This window comes from Lithobates pipiens, unplaced genomic scaffold (assembly GCF_037356315.1).
Source record: "Lithobates pipiens isolate NorthernLeopardFrog02 unplaced genomic scaffold, aLitPip1_a1.2 Scaffold_41, whole genome shotgun sequence".
NCBI lineage: Eukaryota > Metazoa > Chordata > Amphibia > Anura > Ranidae > Lithobates > Lithobates pipiens.
Window position 1 is genome coordinate 1456119 of NW_027507861.1, and position 27031 is coordinate 1483149.

The following is a 27031-nucleotide window of genomic DNA, read 5'->3' on the forward strand; positions in this document are numbered from 1 at the left end:
AGTCTGCAGGAGATTTGCAAAAAAATAAGTGAAATGGTTGTTAATAGTCTACAGGAGATCTGCTAAAAAAAGAAATAGATGCTAATAGTCTGCAGGAGATCTGGTGAGAAAACCAAATAGATACTAATAGTCTGCAGGAGATCTGCAAAAGATGAAATAGATGCTAATAGTCTGCAGAAGATCTTATGGAAACAAAAAGTAATCTGCAAAAGAAATAAAAAATTAAATAGATAGTATCTGTATTCTATTATGTTCTATTGTTTTTCTAGTCTATTTTCTATTTCATTTCTAATCTTTTCTATTCAAATTCGAATTCATTCTATACGAAATTCGAATGTCAGAAAGAAATATATATATATATATATTTGTGAATTCATTAAGGAAAAATAATAATAATACATTTAATATTTACTGTCAGAGAGCCTGGTAACATTCAAATCAGCAGACCAAAAGGACCACTTTCCCCTCCCATCAGAATTAGGTAACCAATTTATATAACCCATTGGAAAGCTGGGCTGCGACAAACAAAAGTCTCAAGCTGACTAAGACTGACGCCGCAATCATTTTTAATTCAAGGAAGACTTAAATAAATAAAGCTATTGTCCTAAAGTCAACCTCAATATGGACTCAGATGTCAATGAGACAATGACTAAGATACGAAGTGGAGATCTACGCCAACAAGGCAAATAAGACACCTCCATTAGAAAAGTAAACAATGGGAATGTATCCTGAATGTTCAAAGTTCATTTGAGACACTGTAAGGAAACACTGAAAATTGTGTATATTTTTACATCATGAATATACGTATATTAGAAGCAGGGATATGATATCTTACTATAGTACAAATGTCTCAAAACATGGTGTGAGAGGAATATACAAATCAGACATATTTCAAAAATACTTCAAGTGATTAAAACTGTATGTGATATTTGTGGGTCAACAGGGAGATATTGTGGTTCGGTATCTAGTGATCTGGGGAACTTTGTCATGGAGAGATTATATATGAAAGTGTGATCATAAGTAGAAGTGTTTTAGCAACAAATTAGTATTATTAAAAACATATAATCATGATTATAACTGTATAAGAATTTAACCTATGTTTAGATATATATATATTATAAAACCACTATCTTCCGAAATTTTAATTTATTATATAATGATTTTGATTTTAATAGAAAAGATTTTAATAGAATATAAAAGAATAGACTAGAAAAACGATAGAACAGAACAGAATAAAGTATAATATATTCTATTCTGTTCTATTCTATCGTTTTTCTAGTCTATTTTCTATTTTATTATAATCTTTTCTATCCCAATTTAAAATTAATAAAAAATTTGAATTCACACTATTCGAAATTCTAATTGATTCTATTTTAAATTGAATTTCAGAAGATGGTTGTATATTCTTTCTATTTTATTCTATTAAATTATATATTTTTTCTAATCTTATTTGAATTAGAAATTTTGGAAGATGGTTAGTTACTTATATACATCTGTCACATCAACTTTTCATACTTGCAGTGTACAGTGCAAAAAAACACACACATCTTATTTCATTTATATTTATCACATCGATCAAGTTGTCAGCATGCCTGATTAAAGAAGTCATGGATGTCGATTGCAAGGCAAGTACATATGCTGTATGTCATTGTCCACTTGCCACGTCCCCTGCCACAAGTCGTCGGGTTCCTAGCACCAAGTGACACACACACAAAGATACATTCATACAATCTTCATTTCAAGAATAAGAAACTTATTGAGGCTATTTTTATATTCTACATTTTGACATAATTTTGTAATATTTTGCTATTTTTATTATTAAATCAGTTTTGGAGTTTTTACACGAGAACGGATTTTATTGGAACTTTCCTCATCAATATGAATTATTGAAATATAGTTATTAATACAGTAATAACTCAAATTATTACAGTGGAGAGCCTTTGCCAGTTTCATTTTGTCCAAATATCAAACTTTCTTCAATGATTTCTCCTTCTGCTTGTCGAGAGGGAATACAAGCACAAACATTGACTATTGAGTCAAACTTCAGAAGAAATGGAAAGAGCATATTTTTGGCATCATTGAATTGAACTTGGAAGAAAAATAATTATCAGAATTGGTGAGACGTTTGCGCACACGCAAGAAAAATCTGTTTCTTGATGACGTATTTTCCCGCCATGAGAGGGAACGCGTGTTAGATGAAAGAAATCGTTCTACATTGGTAAGTTATGGATTTTATTGATGAATTGTCCAATGAGAGTAAATTAGAATTTAAAAATCTGTCAAAGTTTGTTAAAGATGATGAATTATGGTGTTACATGTTAAATGAATGTTTACCGGCTAATATCAAAATACAAAAGCCACAATTTACTTTTAAGAAATTCAGCAAACAGGTTAGGAATTTGATTAAGTTAATTAAAGTTTTTGATAGAAATCAGGAGATCCTGAAAGCAATGTAGTTGGTACAAAAGGGAAAATTAAGGAGAATAGTTTATGTACTAATTGTCAAATTTTGACTAAACAGATAGATGATTTGCAGAGAGCAACTCAAATAAAAGATATTCCGTTGTCTGAGAACAATAGTAATGCAGACTCTATGCAGAAGTCTTTTGTACAAGATATACGGTTTATCGAGATTGCTGACCAAGAATGGAAAGGTTTGTTTAAACCAAAAATATCTTTTGTACCAGTTAAGCGGTCTATAGGCCAAGACCCTGATGAAGATGCTGATAGCACAAGTCTAGACAGACGAAATCAAAATGACATTCAAAGAGTTTCCACGTGTAATGCCACACCCAGAGATGATGAGATACACGTCACAGGCGTAACTAAAATTTCAGAGCAGACAGGAAATGTTATTTCCATACATAGTACACAAAGGAAAACTTTGAAAGTAGAAAATACAGAACATATTTCTGAGCAATTTGTTCTTTCTTCTTTAAACAATAGTTTGATTGATTTGCCTTATGCCTCAGAAGTCAAACAGATCAGCACATTGACTGTTAATGACAGTTCAATCAATATGACAAACAATGGTGAAAATGAAAGAGATGGATTACTTCCATCACCATCAGGATTTAGGAAAAAAGATTCGGAGTCCTGGCCAACATTAAAATATGTGACATCACTTATAATAGATGAAGGTGGAAGGCCGTGGTTACATGGTTTATTAAATGGTAAGAATACTAAATGGTTAATAGATTTAGGATCTGAACTCAGTTTAACTAAAAACAAATTACCTGTGAATATTGATTCTCCAAAATGTAATTTAACCCTTTCATGACTAAGCCTATTTTTGACATTTGGTGTTTACAAGTTAAAATCTGTATTTTTTTATAGAAAATTACTTATAAACCCCAAACATTATATATATATTTTAGCAGAAAATATAGAGAATAAAATGGCGATTGTTGCAATATTTTATGTCACGCGGTATTTGTGCCGCGGTGTTTTAAACACAACTTTTTGGGAAAATGGACACTTTCATGAATTTCATAAAAACATAATGTAAAAGATGATGTTACGCTGAGTAAATAGATACCAAACATGTCACGCTTTATAATTGCACACACTCGTGGAATGACGACAAACTACAGTACCTAAAAATCTCCATATGTTTAAATGTTTTTTCTGGTTACCAGATTAGAGTTACAGAGGAAGTCTAGTGCTGGAATTATTTCTCTCACTCTGACGATCGCGGTGATACCTCACATGTGTGATTTGAACACCGTTTACATATACGGATGCGACTTCCGTATGCGCTTTCTTTGCTGTGGGAGCTCACGGAGATGGGGGCGCAATTATTAAATTTTTTACTTTTTTTTTCTTATTTATTTTAAAATTAATAGTTTTAAAAAAAAAAATGTTTTGATCACTTTTATTGCTTGTGACAGTATTAGGTGGTGACAGGTACTCTTTTTGAAGGGATCGGGGGTAAGACTCCCGATCCCTCTTTTGCACTTAAAAGTATTCAGATGGCCATTTTTGGCGATTCTAAATACTGTATATTTTTTTTAAATTAGCGCCATTGGCAGCCGAGTAAACGGGAAGTGACGTCATTACGTCACATCCGTGTTTACAATTAGGAGGCTGGAATGAAGCCGCTTACAGCTTCATTCCAGTCTGTCCCTACCCGCCAGAAGCGCCGGATTGTTGATCGGGACTCCAGATGGAACGGGAGCCCCGGTAAGAGGGGAGGGAGGCGGCAGCAGTTTAACAGCCGAGCGTGGATGTGATTAGTAAATTAGATTGGATTATTGATTTAACCACTTGACGACTGGCCACTTAAACCCCCTTCCTAACCAGACCAATTTTCAGCTTTCAGTGCTCTCACACTTTGAATGACAATTACTCAGTCATGCAACACTGTACCCATATGAAATGTTTGTCCTTTTTTTCACACAAATAGAGATTTTTTTGGTGGTATTTAATCACCGCTGTTTTTTTTTTTGCACTATAAATCAAAAAAGACTGAAAATTTGGTAAAAAAAATTCTTTGTTTCTGTTAAAATTTATTGCAGAGTATTGGCGGTATTGGCAGAGTATTGGCGGTATTGGCAGAGTATTGGCAGATTATTGCAGTATTGCACTGTATTGTCAGAGTATTGCACAGTGTTGCAGAGTATGGGAAGAGTATTGTCACTGAGCAGCGCTGTGGCCACTACACATCCAGCCCACAGCTCTGCTGTCATCTCCCCCCTCTCCCCTCACACTGTACTGATCAGTACAGAGAGGAGAGGGAGGAATCAGTGTCATGACAGGACACCGGTTTGTTTACAAGTGAACGTTCCGTCATTTGACGGAGTGATCACGTGGCAAATGGCCGCTATCAGTAGCCGTTTACCGTGATTCGTGATGGCGGACCCGGCGGTCACGGATGTTCCTGGATGCACGCCCCAGGGGGCACGCAGGAGCAATATTTTGTGAGGACATCCATAATAAGAATAAGCCAACCATGCTATAGCCGTCTTTTGGCTATGGCTTGGTCGGCATGTGGTTAAATAATTCTACTATATGGAAAAGATTAATCTAGGCCCAAATCTATGTTAATAGATTCCTCAATGTACAGTAATGTTTTAAGTATTTGTACAGCAGTCACTGACATGTCTTCAGATTTTAGGTGGCCACATACAGGAACCAATCACGAATTGGAACAACTGGTTAAAGCACATAAAAGTCTTTGGAGTCAGACCAAAATGGATGCAGGTTTGTTTAAAGTTATTGAAATAGAAATTGAGGGAAAAGACCCAATCCCGCCCCAAATTCAAAATGTGTTGCCACAAGAATCAATAGGTCCAGTTTCTGACATTGTACAATCATTTTTACAACAAGGAATATTAAATAAGGCACAATCAATGGTAAATAATTGTATTTGGCCTATCACGAATGCTGATGATTCGTATTCTTTATCTGTTGATTTAAAATCACTGAATAAATGCATTACAAATAACAAACCTATTGTTCCTAATTTAAATTTAATGTCACAAATGGATGCCAAGGCCAAAGTATTTTCAGTACTGGAAATCTCCAATAGTCATTTTTCAGTACCGTTAATGAACAGCTGTCATTATAAACTTGCCTTCAGTTTTAATAAAGAAACGTATGCCTTCACTAGAATAATTCCAGAGTTGGAAATTAGTGACGGTTTAGTGCGCGAGTGCTTGAGAATGTTTTATCAAAATTTTCTAGACCAAAATGTATTTTCCAGCATGTGGACAAAATGTTGCCGTCTACACAAAATACAGAGGAACTTGTCACTCTGTTAATGGAGTTATTTACTCTGTTACAGCCGGGCTGAAACTGAACACAGAGTCAGTTCAGTTAATGAAAGATGACGTTACAAATCTCTATATGCAAATTAGTCATGGACAGAGAAAGTTATCACAGGAAAAATGTGACGAGATATGTGTATCATATCAAGATGAGATATTTTTTACACATCAATTTTTATAAACACATGTAGAGTACTTTCAGAGTTGAAAGGGTTAAACATTCTTACAATAGAGTCATTCTAGTTAGAGGGAACATCTGGTGTTAATTAAGACAGAGTACATTTTTCTTAAAAGTACATAAACAAGATAGGAGTAAACTTTACATTGTAATAGGTAATTATTTATAAATTCATCTCACATATATGAACAAATTGAAGTTAAGAACATATTTAATGTTTCATTTTGACAAGGTTATTTGAAAGGTTTTATGGATTATGAAATTAAGGGGATTGATTTATTTGGTAAAATAAAAATAAAATAATAAGGTTAAAAAAATAATTTTATGGAATATGAATTCACTTGTCCTTATATAGAATCAAATTGAAATGTATTCAAGTCAATTATCTTACGATCTTTGAGTATGTCTGATGGAGACTCTTTACCACGTGATCAGCCGTGTCCAATCACGGCTGATCACAGTGTAAATAGGAAGAGCTGGTGATCGGCTTTTCCTCACTCGTGTCTGTCAGACACAAGTAGAGGAGAGCCAATCGGCTGCTCCTCTGACAGGGGAGGTCTGTGCTGATCGATTATCAGCACAACCTACCAAGGATGCCCCCCAGGGATGCCACCAGACCACCAGGGATTGGCATGCATTATTGTTTGGCACTGATTAGCATCCATCCCTACAATACTTTACACTACAATGCCACCTATCCATGCCACCTATCAGTGCCCATTCATGCCGTCTATAAGTGCCCATCCATGCCGTCTTACAGTGCCCATCCTAGCCGCCTATCAGTGCCCATCCATGCCCATCCGTGCCGCCTATCCATGCTCAGGCGTGCCACCCATCCATGCCCATCTGTGCTACCTATCCATGACCATTTGTGCCACCTATCCATGCCACCCATCCATGCCAATCCATGCCACCTATCCATGACAATCTGTGCCACCTATCCATGACAATCCGTGCCACCTATCAGTGTCTATCTGTGTCGCATATCCGTGCCATCTATCAGTGTTTATGTCTAAAAAAATTGGCTTTAATATGTGTATGTCAATGTTGTATGTGCTTGTAAGCGTGTCAGGACCTAATGGGGTAAAGGACCACGCAAAAGCCGCAGATCGATTCTGGTGGCAAGAAAGTGCCCTGAGGTGATTCAGTTCGCATAGGTAGTGCTATACAAGTCACTCACTCAAAGTGAGGGGGGAGGAAAGTAGACAGGAAAGGGGGAGGCAGTTGGGGGAATAGAGAAATGGGGGGGAGGTGGACAGTGAGAGGTAGGTGGTAAGAAAAAATGCCTACTGTCCATGGTCATTGTGTGTGGGGGGATACCTTCTATTGTTATCAGTTGATTTTAAAAAAGATGATCACTGAGAGGAAATGTTGGGCATTGGTGCTTAGTGTGAAAAAGGGGGACTTAGTGAGGAGCAAGGGAAGACAGAGGTGCTCAGTGAAGAAATAAGTGGTATTGGACTGGTGGGCAGTGAGGGTGGAGAGGGGAGCAGCAGGCAGACAGAGGGGTGGACAGGAGGCAGTTGGGGGTCATATGGAAGGACAAGGGGCAGTAGGAGGACACATGGGAGGACAGGGGGCAGTAGGGGGACACATGGGAAGACAAGGGGGCACTAGGGAGACACGTGGGAAGACAAGGGGGCACTAGGGAGACACGTGGGAGGACAAGGGGGCAGTAAGGGGACACATGGGAGGACAAGGGGAAGCAGAGAGACAAGGATGTAGGCAAGGGTACAGAGGGGTAGATAGGGGCAGTGGGGGAGACAAAAGGGCTTGACAGGGGCAGTGGGGGGACACAGGGGTAGTTGGGGGACAGGGGGCAGTAGGGGGACAGAGGTGTGGGCAAGGGGCAGTGGGGGAACAGATGAGTGGATGGGATGCAGTGGGGTGAATTGGGAAATTAATACCTGGCTGATGATGTCCTGTTCAAGGGGTTGATGTGGAGCTCCTCTGATGAGTATTCTATGGTTGGGGTCCTCACAGGGGGTCCTTCCCCCACAGATGCCCTGGGGCCACCCTGACTACAAACTCAGGGAGGGGGAGGGGGATTCACAAAGAGGACCCCTCCCTCCATTCTCTGGGATGACACAATAGAATCTCATTCCAGGTAATTTGAAGAAGGTTTGTTGGATGTTCTTCTGGTTAGTGGAGGGAAATTAATGTTGATTATTGAGTGCAGTGAGGAGAAGATTGGGAGGAGTAGGATGGGGAATTTTTCTCCGAGGAATGAATTTCTAGCAGTGAATGTGGTTTTCATTCAGTAAATTCCATTCATTCCAAAATGAGATGATAAATTGAAATGAAATGTTGAACTCCTTCTGAGCGCCATTCATCAATCCATGGAATGTAGTGAGTAGGGATGGCCGAACTGTTCGCCCGACGGTCGGTTCACGGCAAATTTTGTGTGTTCGCGATTTGCCCGATCGGCGGACTATTGCCGCTGTTCGCCTGGCGGACATATGTGTTTACAGTGTGAAAGAACTTTGACCCATGATGACACATCCATCATGGGGTACAGTACAGCCAATTGAGACATTTCAGCACATGGAAAATTGGACATTCCCCCTACCTCATAAATAGACCTAAAATGGCGGCCATTTTACATTCTGTCCTATGTCAGTTTAGGGACAGGGCGCTGTGTGGAGCAGGGAGAGACTGTAGTGACACAAATCGCTAGCTATTAGGTCCACAAAAGTCCTTTTAAGGACTGGTATAGGTGTAGTACAGTATAGAGGGTTCAGTGCACTGCTGTGCTGGTGATTGCAGCAGCCTGTCTTTTGTCAGTGTAGGGACAGGACGCTGTGTGCAGCAGGGACAGTCAGTTTAATCACTAGCTATTATTATTAGGGCCACACAGGTCCTTTTAAGGACTGGTATGGGTGTACAATATATAGGGTTGTACACGTATAATATACTTTCTTCCAAATATAGAAAGAATATTATACTTGACTGCTGTCCTATTCTGCAGCAGTCCTTTATCAGTGTAGGGACTGAGGTACAGTCTGCAAATCACTAGCTACTAGGTCCACAAAGGTGCTTGTAAGGACTGGTATAGGTGTACAATATATAGGGTGCTGGTTCAGGGCTGTATAGTCAGTGCACTCTTTCACGGTGCTGGTGTCAGTGATCTATATCACGGTGCTGGTGTCAGTGCTCTATATCACGGTGCTGGTGTCAGTGCACTCTATTACGGTGCTGGTGTCGCCGCACTCTATCACGGTGCTGGTGTCAGTGCACTCTATCATGGTGCTGGTGTCAGTGCTCTATATCACGGTGCTGGTGTCAGTGCTCTATATCACGGTGCTGGTGTCAGCACACTCTATCACGGTGCTGGTGTCAGCGCACTCTATCACGGTCCTGGTGTCAGCGCACTCTATCACGGTGCTGGTGTCATTGCTCTATATCACGGTGCTGGTGTCATTGCTCTATATCACAGTGCTGGTGTCAGTGCTCTATATCACGGTGCTGGTGTCAGCGCACTCTATCACAGTGCTGGTGTCAGCGCACTCTATCACGGTGCTGGTGTCAGTGCACTCTATCACGGAGCTGGTGTCAGCGCACTCTATCACGATGCTGGTGTCAGTGCACTCTATCACGGAGCTGGTGTCAGCGCACTCTATCACGATGCTGGTGTCAGTGCTCTATATTACGGTGCTGGTGTCATTGCTCTATATCACAGTGTTGGTGACAGTGCTCTCTATCACGGTGCTGGTGTCAGTGCTCTATATTACGGTGCTGGTGTCAATGCTCTATATTACGGTGCAGGTGTCATTGCTCTATATCACGGTGCTGGTGTCAGTGCACTCTATCACAGTGCTGGTGTCATTGCTCTATATCACAGTGCTGGTGATCATCTCCTGCACCCTCTTCATAGCCTACCCTGACCTTTCCTCTCCTCCATTGCCTTCATGCGCTCCTGAGTCCTGAATTGTCAAAATTTCACAGATAAAAAAGAATGCTTGTCGTTGTCGATCCCAGATTCACTTCATGCATGTGTTATGTCAGTGGCCATGTGGTGGGACTATGTTTGCACAGCTATTATTTTGTGGCTGCAAATTTGACCTGGAGGTTTTTAAAGTTCGCCTACCATTGAAGTCAATGGGTCTCGTCGCAAACGTTACGGTTCGCAAACTTTCGGCCGCGTTTGCGAAACGTCCCGTCGGAGGTTCGTCCATCTCTAGTAGTGAGAAGATTTCTCCAAATTCTCCTTCAATAATCTCCTAGTGTAGGAGGAGCTTTGCCTTTCTTGTGTCCTCTTCCTTCCTCCGCTGATCACACTGGTGTCTTCAGAGAGATCCGGAGCTGAGCTCTCACATCTCTCAGGACTCTCATATTGCACCCACCGGGGGATCACCTCATACACTTCATCTTCTACATGTGCTGGACGCCATGACACTCATTTCTTGGGGAAAACTTTCTCCCGGAGATCTTGGAGGAGAGGAAAGGAATGTTGTACGAGGCATGTGTGAGACGAGGCACATGACATCACACGCTCCATCTTCTGCATGCGCGGTATAACATACATTTACATAATGGTGGTGTGGGGGAGGGGACACAGGCTGCACAGAGGTACAATAAGTGATTCGGAAGGGATTGGATGGGTTTTGATCCATGTATTGGCTTGCTGGTTGTACACAGGTCAGTCTATTGATCGATTTGTGTTCAATCAGTCTGTCAGCTTTTACCTGAATGATCAACACCACCGGCTATAGGCGGCAGCACCAGTCATTGTATTCTGATGGTGGGGGAGGGTCTCCACTGTTCCAACACAATAGCTTAGCAGGAGAGATTCCTCCATCCCCTCCAATGTGTGGGAAATGTACATTCTACACGCTGTTTGAATTAAAAATAAAAATACTCCTCTATGTCCAGGATAAGGACATCCATATACATTCCAATCTGATTGTACAATCTCTGTTCTGTGAGCCTTGTCCCTCCCCTTGTCATATCAATAATGATAACTGAACCAATAATGATTCAAAATTAGGAGGACACCCCTCCCCCTCCAATGAGGACACCCTCTCCCTTCCTGCACTGATGACTTCCCCTCCCCCTCCCCACCACTGAGGGCATCCCCTTCCCATTCTTCACAGAGAACGCCCCCTCTTTTTCTGCATTGAGGACACCCCCCTCCCCCACTGAAAACACCCCTCCCTCTCTGTCACTAAGAAGGGGGAGAGGAACCATGGGGGGTAATGTGATGTCACTAAGAGGGGAGGAGAGAGGACCATGGCCTAGGTAATTTTGGGCCTCATGGGAAGAATGGTCAATGTGAGCGGAGGGGAGGATAGAAGAGGAGACCATAGGGGGCAGTGTAGTGTCACAATGTGAGGTCATCATAATGGAGGGAGGAACTATGGAGGACAATGTGGGGTCACTTCTGGAAAAAGAAAGAGGAACCAATGGGAACAATTTGGGGTCACTATTTTGAGGGGGATCATGGGGAACAATGTCCAGTCATTATGGGGGAGGGGCAGTGCAGGGAACATAGGAGGGGTGACAAGGTACATATTGGGGGATTCTGGAACAGAACTCTATTTCTTTTAATGTTTCCAAAACAATGTAATAGGAGGAAACACCCAAACCTTCCATTCAGTGTGTATGGGATCGGGCCGATCCTTGTATTATGTAGATGATGGAAAGGAGATTGTACAATCAGATTGTATAGTGTATGGTCACCTTTAGGGCTCATTCACACCAACAATTAATCTGGCCATACACGAGGAGATTTTCAAATGAACGTCCGTACAAACTTCCATATGACAATTCTCATCAGTACATTCAATGACTCCCATGGTGAATGTCCTTTGTGCTTGGAATGTCCCGTGTGTTTGGAATGATGGACTTTCCGGAATGAAATCTCATTCACTGCTAGAAATTTCTTCATTCCAGAAACATTTTCCATCCGACTCCTTCCAATTTCCTCACCACCGTCATCACACACTTCCATTTCCCTTCACTAACCAGAAGAGAATGGAGGGAAGGATCTTCCAATGAAAAGATTGGAAGGAGATTGTACGAGTGTATGGGCAGCTGAACAAGGCGATGTTCCCGATGTTCTATGGCTTCCATCACCATCACAGAAAACAATGTGAGGTTGTATTGTTTGTGCCGAGCGTTCCCACACCTTGTATAATATTACAAAGAGCCCATAGAATTCTATAGAAGAGAGCCTAACACTTCATTACACCGCACAACAGCGCCCCACACTGCACACCAGAGAACACGCATTATACACACAATAACATGGGCTGTGTGCTGTGACTGAGCCCCAATGTTACCTCCCCCCCCCCCTCTACTGGAATTGTCCAATCCTGTCCTCTATTATTAGAGAGAGTGTCTGTACTTCTCATTACATGTAACCTCCCCTCCTCCATACACAGCTCTCCCCTCCCCCATACACAGCCCTCCCAGACTTCTCACCCCTCCCCCATACACATCCCTCCATTTAACAAAAACTTATAACAACTTGTCTGCTTTCTCTGCGCAAACAGATTCCAGCAAATAACCTCACATGTCACTTCCCTCCCTCATACACTCCCTATAGATCACCTCCCCCTCCCCCACACAAATGATCAATTTATCCAACTGTCCATCCAGAGCCTCTGGTTTATAGACCGGATACATCCTAAATATAGAACCATTTATCCAACTATAAAATCAAAAAAAGCTGCGCTATAAAAAATAAAAATGAAATGAAATAAAAATAGTCCATATACTGTGCCAAACCAATTGTATCCAAAATCGTAGTCACAGGTATATAAAGATGTATTAAAGTCTCTGATTAATGAAGAGCGCAGTGCACATGCATGAAATCCAAAAGTGTGTCTTGTTTCTCTCTATATTTATCCAACTATAGTGTCATCCCAGAGAATGGAGGGAGGGGTCCTCTTTGTGAAACCCCCTCCCCCGCACTGTGATTGTAGTCAGCATGGCCCCAGGCCGTCTGTGGGGGAGGGGCTCCCTGTGAGGAAGCTGGCTCACAATGTGATTGGAGTCTTCCCAGATCTGTAGTGCAGACAAAGAACGTCCCTCACACCTCTCAGCCAGAACACGAATCCTCCATCTTCCATCGGGGACACGGAGGAGAGACAGAGAAGATCCTCACACAGGTCAGAGCAGAATCAGCTTCATGTCTACAGTCTGCACATTGCAGGCCTAGGACCCCCACAAGGTGGAAAGACACTTTAAGGAGAACTTTCCCCTGATTGTGGACACTTGTGAGCAGGGGGAAGAGGAGCCGAGAGTTGGAAGAGATTTCCCCCTTCATCTCCAGTCAGAAGTCACCCGACCATAGAAGACTCATCAGAGGAACCAAGAGGGACCATCCGAGAGGACCCCAACCATAGAAGACTCATCAGAGGAACCAAGAGGGACCATCCGAGAGGACCCCAACCATAGAAGACTCATCAGAGGAGCCAAGAGGGACCATCCGAGAGGACCCCAACCATAGAAGACTCATCAGAGGAACCAAGAGGCACCAGCCGAGAGGACCCCAACTATAGAAGACTCATCAGAGGAGCCAAGAGGGACCATCCGAGAGGACCCCAACTATAGAAGACTCATCAGAGGAGCTACACATCAACCTCCAGACCAGGACACCATGAGCCAGGTATTCATCTCCCACTGAGCACCACTACCTTCCCATCCCCCACTTCCTTCCTGTTAAGCTCCTTGTTTCTCCACTGCCTCCCTGTTTACCCCTCTGCCCCCTATCCAACCCCTGTCCCTCACTTTCTCCTATCCAGCCCTCTGTCCTCCTGACTCCCCCTTCCCAACTTCACCGCCCCTCTGTCCCTTTATTGTCCCTTTTCCACACTTCTGCCCACCCATTTACCGTCCTACCCTCCTACTTCCCCCTGTCCAGCCAATGAGCAGCAGTGCCTACTGTCTCTCTATTGAGAACTTCTTACACCCTTGCTCCTTCCCCCTTTTTCCTACTAATCACTAATGCTCATCATTCCCCCCAGTGAACACAATTTTTTTTAATCAACTGATATTAATAGCGGGCATTTCCCCCCCCCCTCACACACACACTGTCCACAAATAGCAGGAATTTATCCCTCTTTTTCCCTCTCCCCCCACTTCTTCGTCTACTTCCCTCTCCCCTCACTTTCCCATCTACTTCCCTCTCCCCCACCTCCCCATCTACTTCCCTCTCCCCCCACTTCCTCATCTACTTCCCTCTCCCCCACTTTCCCATCTACTTCCCTCTCCCCCACTTTCCCATCTACTTCCCTCTCCCCCACCTCCCCATCTACTTTCCTCTCCCCCCACTTCCTCATCTTATTCCCTCCCCTTCACTTCCCCATCAACTTCCCTCTCACCCCACTTCCCTGTCTACTTCCCTCTCCCCCCACTTTTCCATCAACTTCCCTCCCCCTCACTTCCCCGTCTACTTTCCCCACCTGCAGACCCCCACAACCACCGGCCAAGGGTTTTTGGGATGAGGCCCAATATGGGGACAAGGTGTTTTGGGGGGACCCCAAGAAACCCTCTCCATGTTCAGGGCATGTATCCTGGTATGGTTCAGAAGGGGGGGCGCTCTCTCATCCCTCCCCTTTTGCCTGCAGCCTTCCAGGTTGCGTGCTCGGATAAGGGTCTGGTATGGATTTTGGGGGGACTTCTACGCCATTTTATTTTTATTTTGGGACGGGGTTCCCCTTAAAATCCACACCAAAGCTTAAGGGCCTGGTAATGGACTGCTGGGGGGGACCCACTCCATTTTTTTTTCAATGATTTTTATAGATATTTACGATAATACATTACAGCCACAAGCAATTTTAAATTCAAATTTTTCCTTTATAAACACGGGAAAGATGCCCTACTTTACAGGCAGACTAAGGGGATCCCCCTGGCACGATATTTAATACTTTATACATTTATTGTTTCACTTTAAAGAGGAAGTAAACCCTGATGAGTTTACTTCCTCTTTAAATCCCTGCAAAGACGAAGCATAATGGACTACTATGCATCACATAGTAGCCCATTATGTGTCACTTACCTGACACAGGAGCCAGCAAAGTCACCGCTGTCCCCTGTAGTTCCGAGCGTCCATCTTCTTGGGGGATCTCAGTGGGTCTCGCTGCTCCGACACTGTGATTCGCTGGAGCAGCGATGTCGTCACTCCCGCGCATGCGCACGGGAGCCGAGACGCGCGGCATTGAGAGGCATCTTTGTTAACGACGATGCCACGCTCAGTGCCCCTGCGCACCGCAGACAGCGGTGCCCGTCTTCGGGCAAATATCTTCTAAACCGTATAGGTTTGGGAGATATTTCTTGGACCTACAGGTAAGCCTTAATCTAGGCTTACCTGTAGGTCAAAGTGGTTTGTAAGGGTTTACAACCACTTTAAGCATTATTAAAATCACTGCCCCCGAAAAAACTTACATTTTTAAAACTTTTTTTTGCAGGGCAGGACCCGGGTCCCCAAACACTTTTTATGACAATAGCTTGAATATAAGCCTTTAAAATGAGCAAGTTCTGATGCGAACCGAACCGGGGGGGGGGGGGTGGGGGGGAGTGTTCGGCTCATCCCTAATGATAACTATTCATGCTCTTTATTATTGTATATATTAGATAGATAGTTAGGATATAAGGCTGATGTTTATATTTCCCTCAATTGTTTGGGTGGTATACCACACATAAATTGTACATAATGTCTGATATTTATCTGCCTTGTGTGAACTACCATTCACTTATGTATATGTTACATATGTTTATTTCATGTGGTACGCCCCTTGTATTACTTTTATTATTATTCCTTTCCTTGTTTCCCCACCCATCCCAGCTTTTGCCAGGACATTCACTCTCAGGCTTGAGGGCTCAAATTATTATTTTTTTCTGCGAAACTACAAGATGTAGTTTCCTAGGCAGGGGGAGGATGTAGCACCCTGATGTTTAGACAGGGTTGCTCCTAAATTTATTTGCCGAGTGATAGATGCCATGGCCAATTGTTAGGGGCATAGGCATGCACACAGGGTGTGTCGGGTGTGTCTGGGCAATCCTAATCACCCCATGTGCATTAGCATTATCCTGGAGCAGCACCATGTGGGTGGTTGAGGGTGCCAGTGGCCAGTGTAAATGCCCCCATTATATTAAAGTCTAGATTCAACCTTAGGAACACATTACATCCGTATTTAGGGTGTACTGAAATAGTCTCTCAATCAACTGTCTCCCACCAGCAGAGCACCCTTCCTGTGACATCATGTGGTGTTCATGTGTGTTTGAACTTTGGAGTGCACACCCTAATGCAATAGGCTGCGCACACCTATGGTTAGGGGTCAATTGATCTCACCCTAATTCTGGAATTGCTGCACCTCTCTCTCCTGGAACTAGGTGGCCGGGTATCTGATGGCATTAGATAAGACAAGGGCATTGCAAGGATAGATTAGGAATAGATATGGTGTCTCAACCAATGGGCAGGAATTTTCTTGAATCCTTTGGTCTGCTGGGAGAGCCTATTTATTTGGGTGAGGTCAGGTGATCAGTGTTCTGTGCCACCTGGATAGCTGTCTGGGTGGATGTGTGTTGTTCTTCCCCGGGCTGCTAGGCCAGAGCCTGAGGCCTATCCCGGGGACATCTGGCTGCTAGGCTGTCTGAGGGCCTATCCATAAAGAAGAGAGCAGCATAGGGTTGGGATGGCGGCTTGCAGTCCAACCAGAAGTGACGGTTCTGATGGCCGGAGAACCAGTCATGGACGGAGGTAGAGGGGAAGCTGTCGCCACTAAGGGACCATCCACCTTATTACCAGGGACCAATGTGAGTAGCTGAAGCAAGTACCAGAGCAGCATTCTCACCAACCGGGGACAGTGAAGAATTGGGAAACTTCACCAGGTTTCAAGCCAGGGACCCAACCAGCGGAGGTGATGCTTGCAGAGAAGCCTTGTGTGTCAAGTCAGGGACCGAGCCAGCCAGCGAGGTGACACTTGAGGAGTATCTGTGAGTGCCAAGCTAGGGACCCAGCAGGGAGGCGGGGGTGACTCTTGAGGAAGATACTGAGTGAGAAGGATGGAAGAGCTCAGGGGTTTCAGTGGCGGTGGATCAACAAGTCCAGTGAGAGAGACTGGGAGATCAGTGGAGTGAAGATCTACAAAAGGAGATTGTAGAGGAAGTAAAGAAGTTTGTTACAACTTGTGTTAGAAACTGTTATAAGACTGTTTCTATAGGAGATGGCTTCCTTACTCGTGCAGATGTGGTGTCTTGCTGGATGCCTTTCCCTGCACCGCTGTCTACCTATAGAAGTCTCAGAGTCTGCCAATTAACATTGCAACTACTAAGGGTGTCCTGGCCCCAACCCTCTCTCCCACAGTTCTGTTCAAAAAAACAATAAATCTCTTGGCATTCAAGAAGTGTCTGGTGCCCATTAATCTACTTTATCTTGCACCCACCATGCCTCGAAACCCACTCTGCATAGAAGGATGTCAGCTGTGCCTAACTCTGGAGGGTCTCATTAGACCAAAGGGGGCCCGGGACCTTACTACATTATAATTGATGTCATTTTTATTATATATTCAGAGTGGAAACCTCAGTGATTCTGAAGTTGATGTTAAAGAAGAGATAAAAGAAGAGGATGATGTGGAGGATGGGGTGATGGAGGAGTCAAAGTTCCTAAAAGAACACAAAGATCTGTACCAGGACACCATGGTGGAGACATCCAGCTACATGAACCCCCCAGAGAGATGTCACCATCCTCTGTATTCCCGGGATTCCACACAGGAAGATCTCACCATCCCTCATTATTACAAGGTTGGTGGGATGGAGCATCTAGAACATGGATGGAGATGTGTGGATTTTATATCTGTGATGTCACAGTAATAAATCTTCTATCTTACAGATGATATTTTCTCTCATTTTCCTGATTTAGAGTGGAGATCCAATGGATATAGAATTTGAGGTGAAATCAGAAGAAGAAGAGAGGTATGTGAGGGATGATCAGCAGTCTATGGAGGAGGATGGAATAACGGGGACATTTATAGAGGAGGACACTCCTACAGAGATCAGCACAGGTGGGTCATTAACACTAAATACCTCCCTCCACCCATACTGCTCACTGATTGGTCCAGAGTAGGGCGGGGGCTGGGTGATATCAGCCTGTAATCTCCTGGTCACTTTCCTGAGCTGTGTTCCCCGTCCTGTATTCCTGGATTTCTCTCGGATAATCTTCCTTCTCTGTGCTGCAGACACAGTTCATGTATCTAGGATGGATTTATGGAGATTCGGGGGGTTCAGCTGGCAGCAAAATGTTGATTTTCTCTATAGGTGTTGCTTGTCTTAGACATCTGGGGATTGTGTCTTCGGTCTTCTGTCCCATCCCCGGATCTAGCGAGATCTCTGACAGAGGAATTCTCCCGGGGTTACTAGTTCTGTTGTTTGCTGGCAGTGCCGGGTGGAGGGATATGTCTGTATAGCAGAGGTAGGTAACCTTAACGAGGTGGAGATCTACCTGAACAACATGGATGAGTCAAAGATCACCAGGCACAGTATTGCCCAGTGTCACCTCCTCAAACCTGAGTTATCCCTCTAATTGTCATACTACTGTGTCACAATAGTGTGCATTGCACCGCAATCATGGGTGCAAATCAGGTGGTGAGGAGGCAACATATCACCTCCTCACCACCTGTCAACACACACTTGGATCGCTTTTCAGAGGAGCAGCAGTGTACTACCTGCCAATTTTAACCCATTTAAGTAAATAAGGGCATTATGGAGGAGCCCCACAACTTCATGCTTCTGTAAGGTCCAAGGGGTTAAAGCAGGTGGTGAGAAAGCAACAATGCTGCCTGCTTTAACCCCTTATTTTCTGTACTGCACAAGGTTGCAGGGCACTTGCAGAGCGGCCTCATCCACTTGAATGGGTTATGCTTGGTAGGTGTGACACCCGCATACTATGACACCCACCAACCACCAATCATGACACCCACCAACCACGACACCCTCCAACCATGACACCCACCAGCCACCAACCCTGTCACCCAACAACCATGTCACCCACCAACCATGTCACCCACCAACCACCATCTATGACATAAACCAACCATGACACCCACCAACCACCAACCATGTCACCCACCAACCATGTCACCCACCAACCATGTCACCCACCAACCATGACACCCACCAACCACCAACCATGACACCCACCAACCACCAACCATGACACCCACCAACCACCAATCATGACTCCCACCAACTATGACACCCACCAACCACCAACCATGACACCCAATAACCATGACGCCCATGAACTATGATACCCACCAACCATGACAATGCATATAACTCCTGTTGCGGCTACGACATGTGGACACCCCCGGCCACTTCATGTAAAATGGATGTGGTTGGGGCAGGGGTGATAAAAACACATTTTTACTATGGGGTATTCCCACCCTCCAAACTGCAAATGTAAATGAACCCTGACTGTTCTGAGTCCCCTATAAGGTGCTGCAGTTTACCTGCACCACCTGTGCAACGCAGTGCATCTGCAACTTTCCTGGGTTAGCTGCACTTTGCCATAGATTATCCTGCAGGTGTGGGGCATTTTCTGAAAGTGTATCAAAACTCCTGCATTCAGAAAGTGCAACAAACCCGCAGGATATAATAGAAGTCTATGGAAAAGTGCAGCAAACCCCCAGGAAAGCTACAAGTACACTGCCCTGCACTCGCGGTGTGGGTAAACCGCAGCACATCACTGTGAAAGCAGCCTTATACTAATATGCTCTGTGTATTGCTTCACACTGACCTGAAGATCTCTTCCTTCTGCTGCTGGCACCACTCTGGAGACCACTAGCCGGGATTAGAGGTGGAGTGCAGTTGGTATCACTCCGCATGGCACTGGAGGTGGCACTACAGAGGAGACATCGGAGGGTCAGCAAGCCCAGACCGAGATCTACCAGTCACGTGGGCGTGATCTACAGGTTGCTGACCCCCGCTGTATAGTCTCAGCCCCGAGACAAGAAGAACTCTCCACATAGTATAGATCTATAACATCTCTCACTTTATTACATAGAAATATCTGTCACACACATCGGTAGACATGCACAGTGTATCTCCTCAGCGCTCGGTCCAGCCGCAATGGGCGTGATGACGTTAGATTGTTATGCTCCGCCCAATGTGCTGACATCACATCAGGGATTGGATCTGTGATCAAGCCCCTGATGACCTCATCTGGTTTTTTGTATATGATTTAAAGGGCCAGCGCTGCATATTTTGGAGGAATTCTGTTATACCTCATATCTGGGTATTATGTGAGCAGCTTCCTGATTACTTATTTCATTTCAGGGTGGAATCAGATTATAGTGGTTTGATTTTATATCTGATGATGTGATTGGAGGACAGACTTCTACATATTGATAATAATGTGATAACATCCTCCAACTTTGGACCCTTAAATAGAAAGTGATAATGGGGGAGGAGCCAATAACCCAATGATGGGGGTCTTCAGGATCAGTCCAGTCCTCATCTTGGTTGTTCTCCCCCCATCCTCACTCTCTGACCTCTGGTGGGGCTCAGCCCCGCTGTTATTCATGACTAAATCAGGGAGTTCAGGACTTCTTGTGTTGGGAAGATGGCAATGAGTGATAGAGGGGGAGGGGACACTCGTCCTGTAATCCCCTCATCACTGTCACTCCTATAATAGACAGTTCTCGTTGTGTCCTCACTCTCTGACTAAGGTCCATGAATAAAGAAATGATCTGGTAGGAGATCAGAGGACCCATTTACTAGTTACCTTGAGGGGGGAATTGTAAGATCCTCAGAGACAAAGCTGCCTGATGTGGGCGGAGTCCTGGTTTAGGGGAACCAATCAGCTCATGTCTAGTAATAATCTTTGTATTTCTATTTTAGTAGATGGACGGGAGATGAGGAAAACCTCAGAGGATTGTCTCACTTTGTCTCCAGACTGTGAAGTAGAAGATGAGGACATCACACAGTATAGTCCAGGAGAAAACCCGACTACCTCAAATGTCCATCCGGCACCACACAGTGTAGATGGACCATCGTCTTCCTCTGATCCTGAGGAACCTCAGACTGTGCGGGACGGGGCCGTCCTTCCAACAGAGAAGAGGTTTTCCTGTACTGAGTGCGGGAAGTGTTTCCCTTCTAAATCCCATCTTATTGTGCATATAAGATCTCACAGAGGAGAGAAGCCGTATTCCTGTCCTGAGTGCAGGAAATGTTTTTCAAGGAAGACCCATCTTTCCACACATCAGAGATCTCACACGGGGGAGAAGCCGTATTCCTGTTCTGAGTGCGGGAAATGTTTTTTAGTGAAGTCCCATCTTTCCACACATCAGAGATCTCACACAGGAGAGAAGCCGTATTCCTGTTCTGAGTGTGGGAAATGTTTTTTAGTGAAGTCCCATCTTTCCACACATCAGAGATCTCACACAGGAGAGAAGCCGTATTCCTGTTCTGAGTGCGGGAAATGTTTTTCACAGAAGCAAGATCTTTCCACACATCAGAGATCTCACACAGGAGAGAAGCCGTATTCCTGTTCTGAGTGTGGGAAATGTTTTTTAGTGAAGTCCCATCTTTCCACACATCAGAGATCTCACACAGGGGAGAAGCCGTATTCCTGTCCTGAGTGCGGGAAATGTTTTTCAACGAAGTCCCATCTTTCCACACATCAGAGATCTCACACAGGAGAGAAGCCGTATTCCTGTCCTGAGTGCGGGAAATGTTTTTCAAGGAAGACCCATCTTTCCACACATCAGAGATCTCACACGGGGGAGAAGCCGTATTCCTGTTCTGAGTGCGGGAAATGTTTTTTAGTGAAGTCCCATCTTTCCACACATCAGAGATCTCACACAGGAGAGAAGCCGTATTCCTGTTCTGAGTGTGGGAAATGTTTTTTAGTGAAGTCCCATCTTTCCACACATCAGAGATCTCACACGGGGGAGAAGCCGTATTCCTGTTCTGAGTGCGGGAAATGTTTTTCACAGAAGCAAGATCTTTCCACACATCAGAGATCTCACACAGGAGAGAAGCCATATTGCTGTTCTGAGTGTGGGAAATGTTTTTTAGTGAAGTCCCATCTTTCCACACATCAGAGATCTCACACAGGGGAGAAGCCGTATTCCTGTCCTGAGTGTGGGAAATGTTTTTCACATAAGTCCCATCTTTCCACACATCAGAGATCTCACACAGGTGAGAAGCCGTATTCCTGTTCTGAGTGCGGGAAATGTTTTTCAGATAAGTCCAGTCTTTCCAAACATCAGAAATCTCACACAGGTGAGAAGCCGTATTCCTGTCCTGAGTGCGGTAAATGTTTTTCAGGGAAGTTTGATCTTTCTAGACATCAGAGATCTCACACGGGGGAGAAGCCATATTCCTGTTCTGACTGTGGGAAATGTTTTTCAAGCAAGTCCTATCTTTCCACACATCAGAGATCTCACACAGGTGAGAAGCCGTATTCCTGTCCTGAGTGCGGTAAATGTTTTTCAGGGAAGTCTGATCTTTCTAGACATCAGAGATCTCACACGGGGGAGAAGCCGTATTCCTGTTCTGAGTGAGGGAAATGTTCCTCACTGAAGTCCTGTCTTCCTGCACATCAGGGATCCCACATAACCCTTGAGGTGTATTAGTGCCTTGAGTGCGGGAAATGTCTTCTATATGAATGTTGTTGGACATCACAGGTCTCATGTGGGGAAGAAGCACACCCTGATATACACCTCAGATATACTCCATGGCTGATCTCATCATATAAGAAGCAGGGGGATATATGTGTGGGGAGTGTGTGAAGGGGGTGTGAGTCCCTGGATGTCCTTTATTATTGGCACGTGCACAGGGAGGACTTGTCTCACAAATATCCCACTTATATTGTGTTTTATCACTCCATGTCAATGTGATATGTCTATCTAAACAAGGATGGACAATGTCACTTGTCATTTGTAACACTTTGTATTTTGTAACTGATTGTTCAATATGAGAACTTCCAATAAAATTATTAAAATATAAAAATGGAGTCATTGCCTTTCATTGATATATAATGTAATCTTTGCAAACACTCAGTGCTCTCATTTTTTTAATTGTTGAATGAATATGAGAAGAATTCACCCAGCTGTGATGAATGTTGTCCATATTTTATCTCATACAGTGATTTCCTATGACCATTGGCTCCCTCTAGTGGTCATAGTGCGGTATTGTTGTGTTTTTACTAATGGAAGCCTTTTATGAAAAATACTTCGGTATGGCTACTAAATGGAGCAGACCATCATAGGAAATCACTTTGTTAACTACTTCAGCTCTGGAAGGTTTTCCCCTTTCATGACCAGGCCATTTTTATTTGAACTTAACGCCGTTCTAAATAGCCATGGAAATTGCGTGGTTATCCAAAACTTTTTAAAGTTTTTTTTACAATATATATATATAATCAAATATTTTATTGTTACTATTATTATTATTATTATTATTATTATTATTATTATTAATTAAAAAAATATATAATTTCGTCATAAATTTTGGCTACTTGTCTTTGATAATAACAAAAAATCCCAATAAATGTATATTAATTGGTTTGTGTGAAAGTTGTAGCTTCTTTTTTTTTATAATTTTTATTGAAAGATTTGTCAAAAACAATTCTAGATATACATTTGTACAATATTCAGAAGCTTTTTAATCAGTGGTACATTGAAGGAGAACATAGTGGGACATTATCCAGCATCTATTTGGTAACATGGTAGTGTGCGTCATTGTTTATGACAGCGGAGTTTTATACAACTTACATTATGGATCAGAACAGCATCTAACTTTATATTGTATCTTAGTAACCAGAAAACCAAAATTCCAGATAACAAGGGGTGTGACGTAATTTGTCTAATGTTGATCCAAGGTGCCCACTGGGCGTAAAAACGTGGAGACTTTCCTTCTATCGTTGCCGTAATCTGCTCAAATTTGAAAGTTTCATCTACTTTTTTTAACAACCTCACTGATGTTTGGGGAATTGGAGGATTTCCATTTATTATCGTCAGTCTTGCTGCCATCAGGATCTGAATTACCATTGCTCTGAGAGAAGGCGGGTATTGGTCTACATGAATGCTTAGTATGGCCATTCCTGGGTTACCCTTTTTTATGATGCCAGTGGTTTTAGATATCAGTTTAACCAGTTCCCGACCGGCGCACACCAATGTACGTCGGCAGATTGGCACGGGCAGGCGTATTGGCGTACAGGAGCATCCATTTTTATATGCCGCCCTGCCATCGCGTAAGCGCTGGCAGCGGCGCGCTCACGTGCTGGTCGAGACACCTGTGAGTCCAGTCACGGGTCCCGTGAACTCAATCGCCCCAGGGATACCCGTGGTCGTCTCACGGGGCGGCTGAACGGGGAGATGCCGTTGTAAACAGCATCTCCCCGTTCTGCCTAGCAACAAGTGACGCTGATCTCTGCTCCGTGTGATTGGAGCAGAGATCACTGTTCACTAACACACAGCCCAGCCCCCCACAGTTATTAACACACCCTTAGGAAAATGTAACCCCTACACTGCCACTCCCTGGTTAACCCCTTCACTGCCAGTGTCATTTACACAGGAATCACTGCATTTATATAGCACTGATTGCTGTATAAATGACAATGGTCCCAAAAATATGTCAAAAATGTCCGATGGGTCCGCCGTAATGTCACAATAAAAATCACTGATCGCCATTACTAGAAAAATTATTAATAAAAATGCCATAAAACTATCCCCTATTTTGTAAAGGCTATAACTTTTGCGCAAACCAATCAATAATCGCTTATTGCAATTTTTTTACCAAAAATATGTAGAAGAATACGTATCGGCTAAACTCAGGAAAAAAAAAAATATATATATTTTTGGGGATATTTATTATAACAAAAAGTAAAAAATAATGCGCTTTTTTCAAAATTGTCGCTCTATTTTTGTTTATAGCACAAAAAATAAAAAACGCAGAGGTGATCAAATACCACCAAAAGAAAGCACTATTTGTGGGGGAAAATGGACATCAATTATGTTTGGGAGCCACGTCGCACGACCGCGCAATTGTCAGTTAAAGCGACGCAGTGCCGAATCGCAAAAAGTGCTCTGGTCTTAAGCAAGCAAAATGGTCCGGGGCTGAAAGTGGTTAAATACATTTCCCCAGAAGCTCCTGAGATTGGGGCATTTCCATATCATGTGTAATAAAGTTCCTATTTTGCCGCAACCACGCCAACATTCGTTAGGGCTATCTGTGGAAAATTTTGCAGTAATATAAGGAGTGTAATACCACCTAAGAGGTCGTTTCTGAGCTGATTCCCAATGAGTTATGGATCTCATATAGCAGTAGTTAGATTTAATGGCTTTTTTCCACTGATCCTTTGTAAAGGATACGGATAGGTCCCTTTCCCATTTTGGAAGTGGTGGTACTTTAGTAAATTGGTTCTTTTGCTGTAGCAGGTTGTAAATAAGAGAAATGCCTCTGATAAGTTTTGTCTTATCAGTCCAGAATTCCCAAGCCTGATGTGGGATTTTGATAGGTGTTAAAGGGTGCAACCTTAAAGAAGATGTGATTCTTATATATATGAACTGATCTGACATGGGAAGGGAGTATTTTTGAGCTAATGCTTTAAAGGAGATGACTCTGCCCCGCTCCATCAAGTCTGTGAATAATGTGATTCCTTTTTGTTCCCAGGACGTTAGTGTAACGTCGTCAATATATCTACACATTGAGGATAGACGAATGGGAACCTCAGTAGGGGTGGGGTTATGTTCCATGTCCTGATACAAGTTCCTCCAGGTGTCCATTATAGACATGTGCATTTAGTTTCGTTCCGAATTCAAAATTCGGACGAATTTTCATTATTCGGACATTCGGATGTATCCAAATTACCGAATTACAATGCTTACGAATTCAATCCGAATTCGGACAAAATTTGAATCGAATTTGAAAAAAAGAAAATTTGAATTTGAAAACAATTTGAATCAAATTCTAAAACAATTCTAGTCGATTCTAACTAGAAAACAATTTGAATCGAATTTGAATAAAAACTGAAAAAATATATAAATCGATTTCTAAAAAAGAATACAGTAAAATAGAATATAAAATAATAACACAATAGAATGACAATAAAAGGATAGTAAAGAACAGAATAGTATTTAATAGAATGTAATAAAATACAATAGAAGAATATGACCTTCTTCTGAAATTATAATTTTGAATAGTATAAATTTGAATTCGAGAATAGATTTGAAAATAATGCAAAACAATGGAAACTAAAATAATATATATTATACTTTATTATAGTATATTCTTAGTCTATTCTTTTCTATTATTTTATATTCTAATATTTTCTATTCAAATTTGATCCAAATTTTTATACTATTTATTTCAGGTACTTATATAGCACCGTCAATGTACGCAGTGCTTTACATATACATTGTACATTCACATCAGTCCCTTCCCTCAAGGAGCTTACAATCTAAGGTCCCTAACTCACATTCATACATACTAGGGACAATTTAGACAGGATCCAATTAACCTACCAGCATGTCTTTGGAGTGTGGGAGGAAACCGGAGTACCCGGAGGAAACCCACGCAGGCACAGGGAGAACATGCAGACTCCAGGCAGGTAGTGTCATGGCTGGGATTCTTACTGCTAGGTAACAGTACTATCCACTACATCACTGTGCCGCCCAATTTATACTAAATTAGAATTTCAGAAGATGGTTTTATATATATATATATATATATATATATATATATATAACCATCTTCTGAAATTCGAATTTCCCATATAAATATATTAGAATAGAAAAGATTTGAATAGAAAAGAATAGAATAGAAAAACAATTGAACAGAATAGTATAAAATATTATTTTATTCTATTCCAGTCACTGAGTCCAAGCCTTATTCTTCAAGGGGAAACCCCAACCCTAAACCTAAGCCTAACCCAAACCTCAAGTTGTGGGTTGTCCACTTGCCACAACACCTGCCACAAGTGCCACGACACCTGCCACGAGTGCCACGTGACCGGCCACAAGTGCCACATAACCTGCCACGTGACCAAGTTGTGGATTGTCCACTTGCCACATCACCTGCCACAAGTTGTGTATTGTCCACTTGCCACTACACCTGCCACGAGGGCCACGTGACC

General features: G+C 43.0%; 1 protein-coding gene across 1 annotated transcript in view; it reads left to right on the forward strand.

The window, feature by feature from the left end:
- Nucleotides 1-27031, forward strand: part of LOC143956783 (uncharacterized) — a 312193-nt gene that overhangs the window by 148122 nt on the left and 137040 nt on the right. The window contains 1 exon segment of the mRNA XM_077466960.1: nucleotides 21895-22354. Coding sequence (XP_077323086.1) covers nucleotides 21895-22354 — 460 coding nt within the window.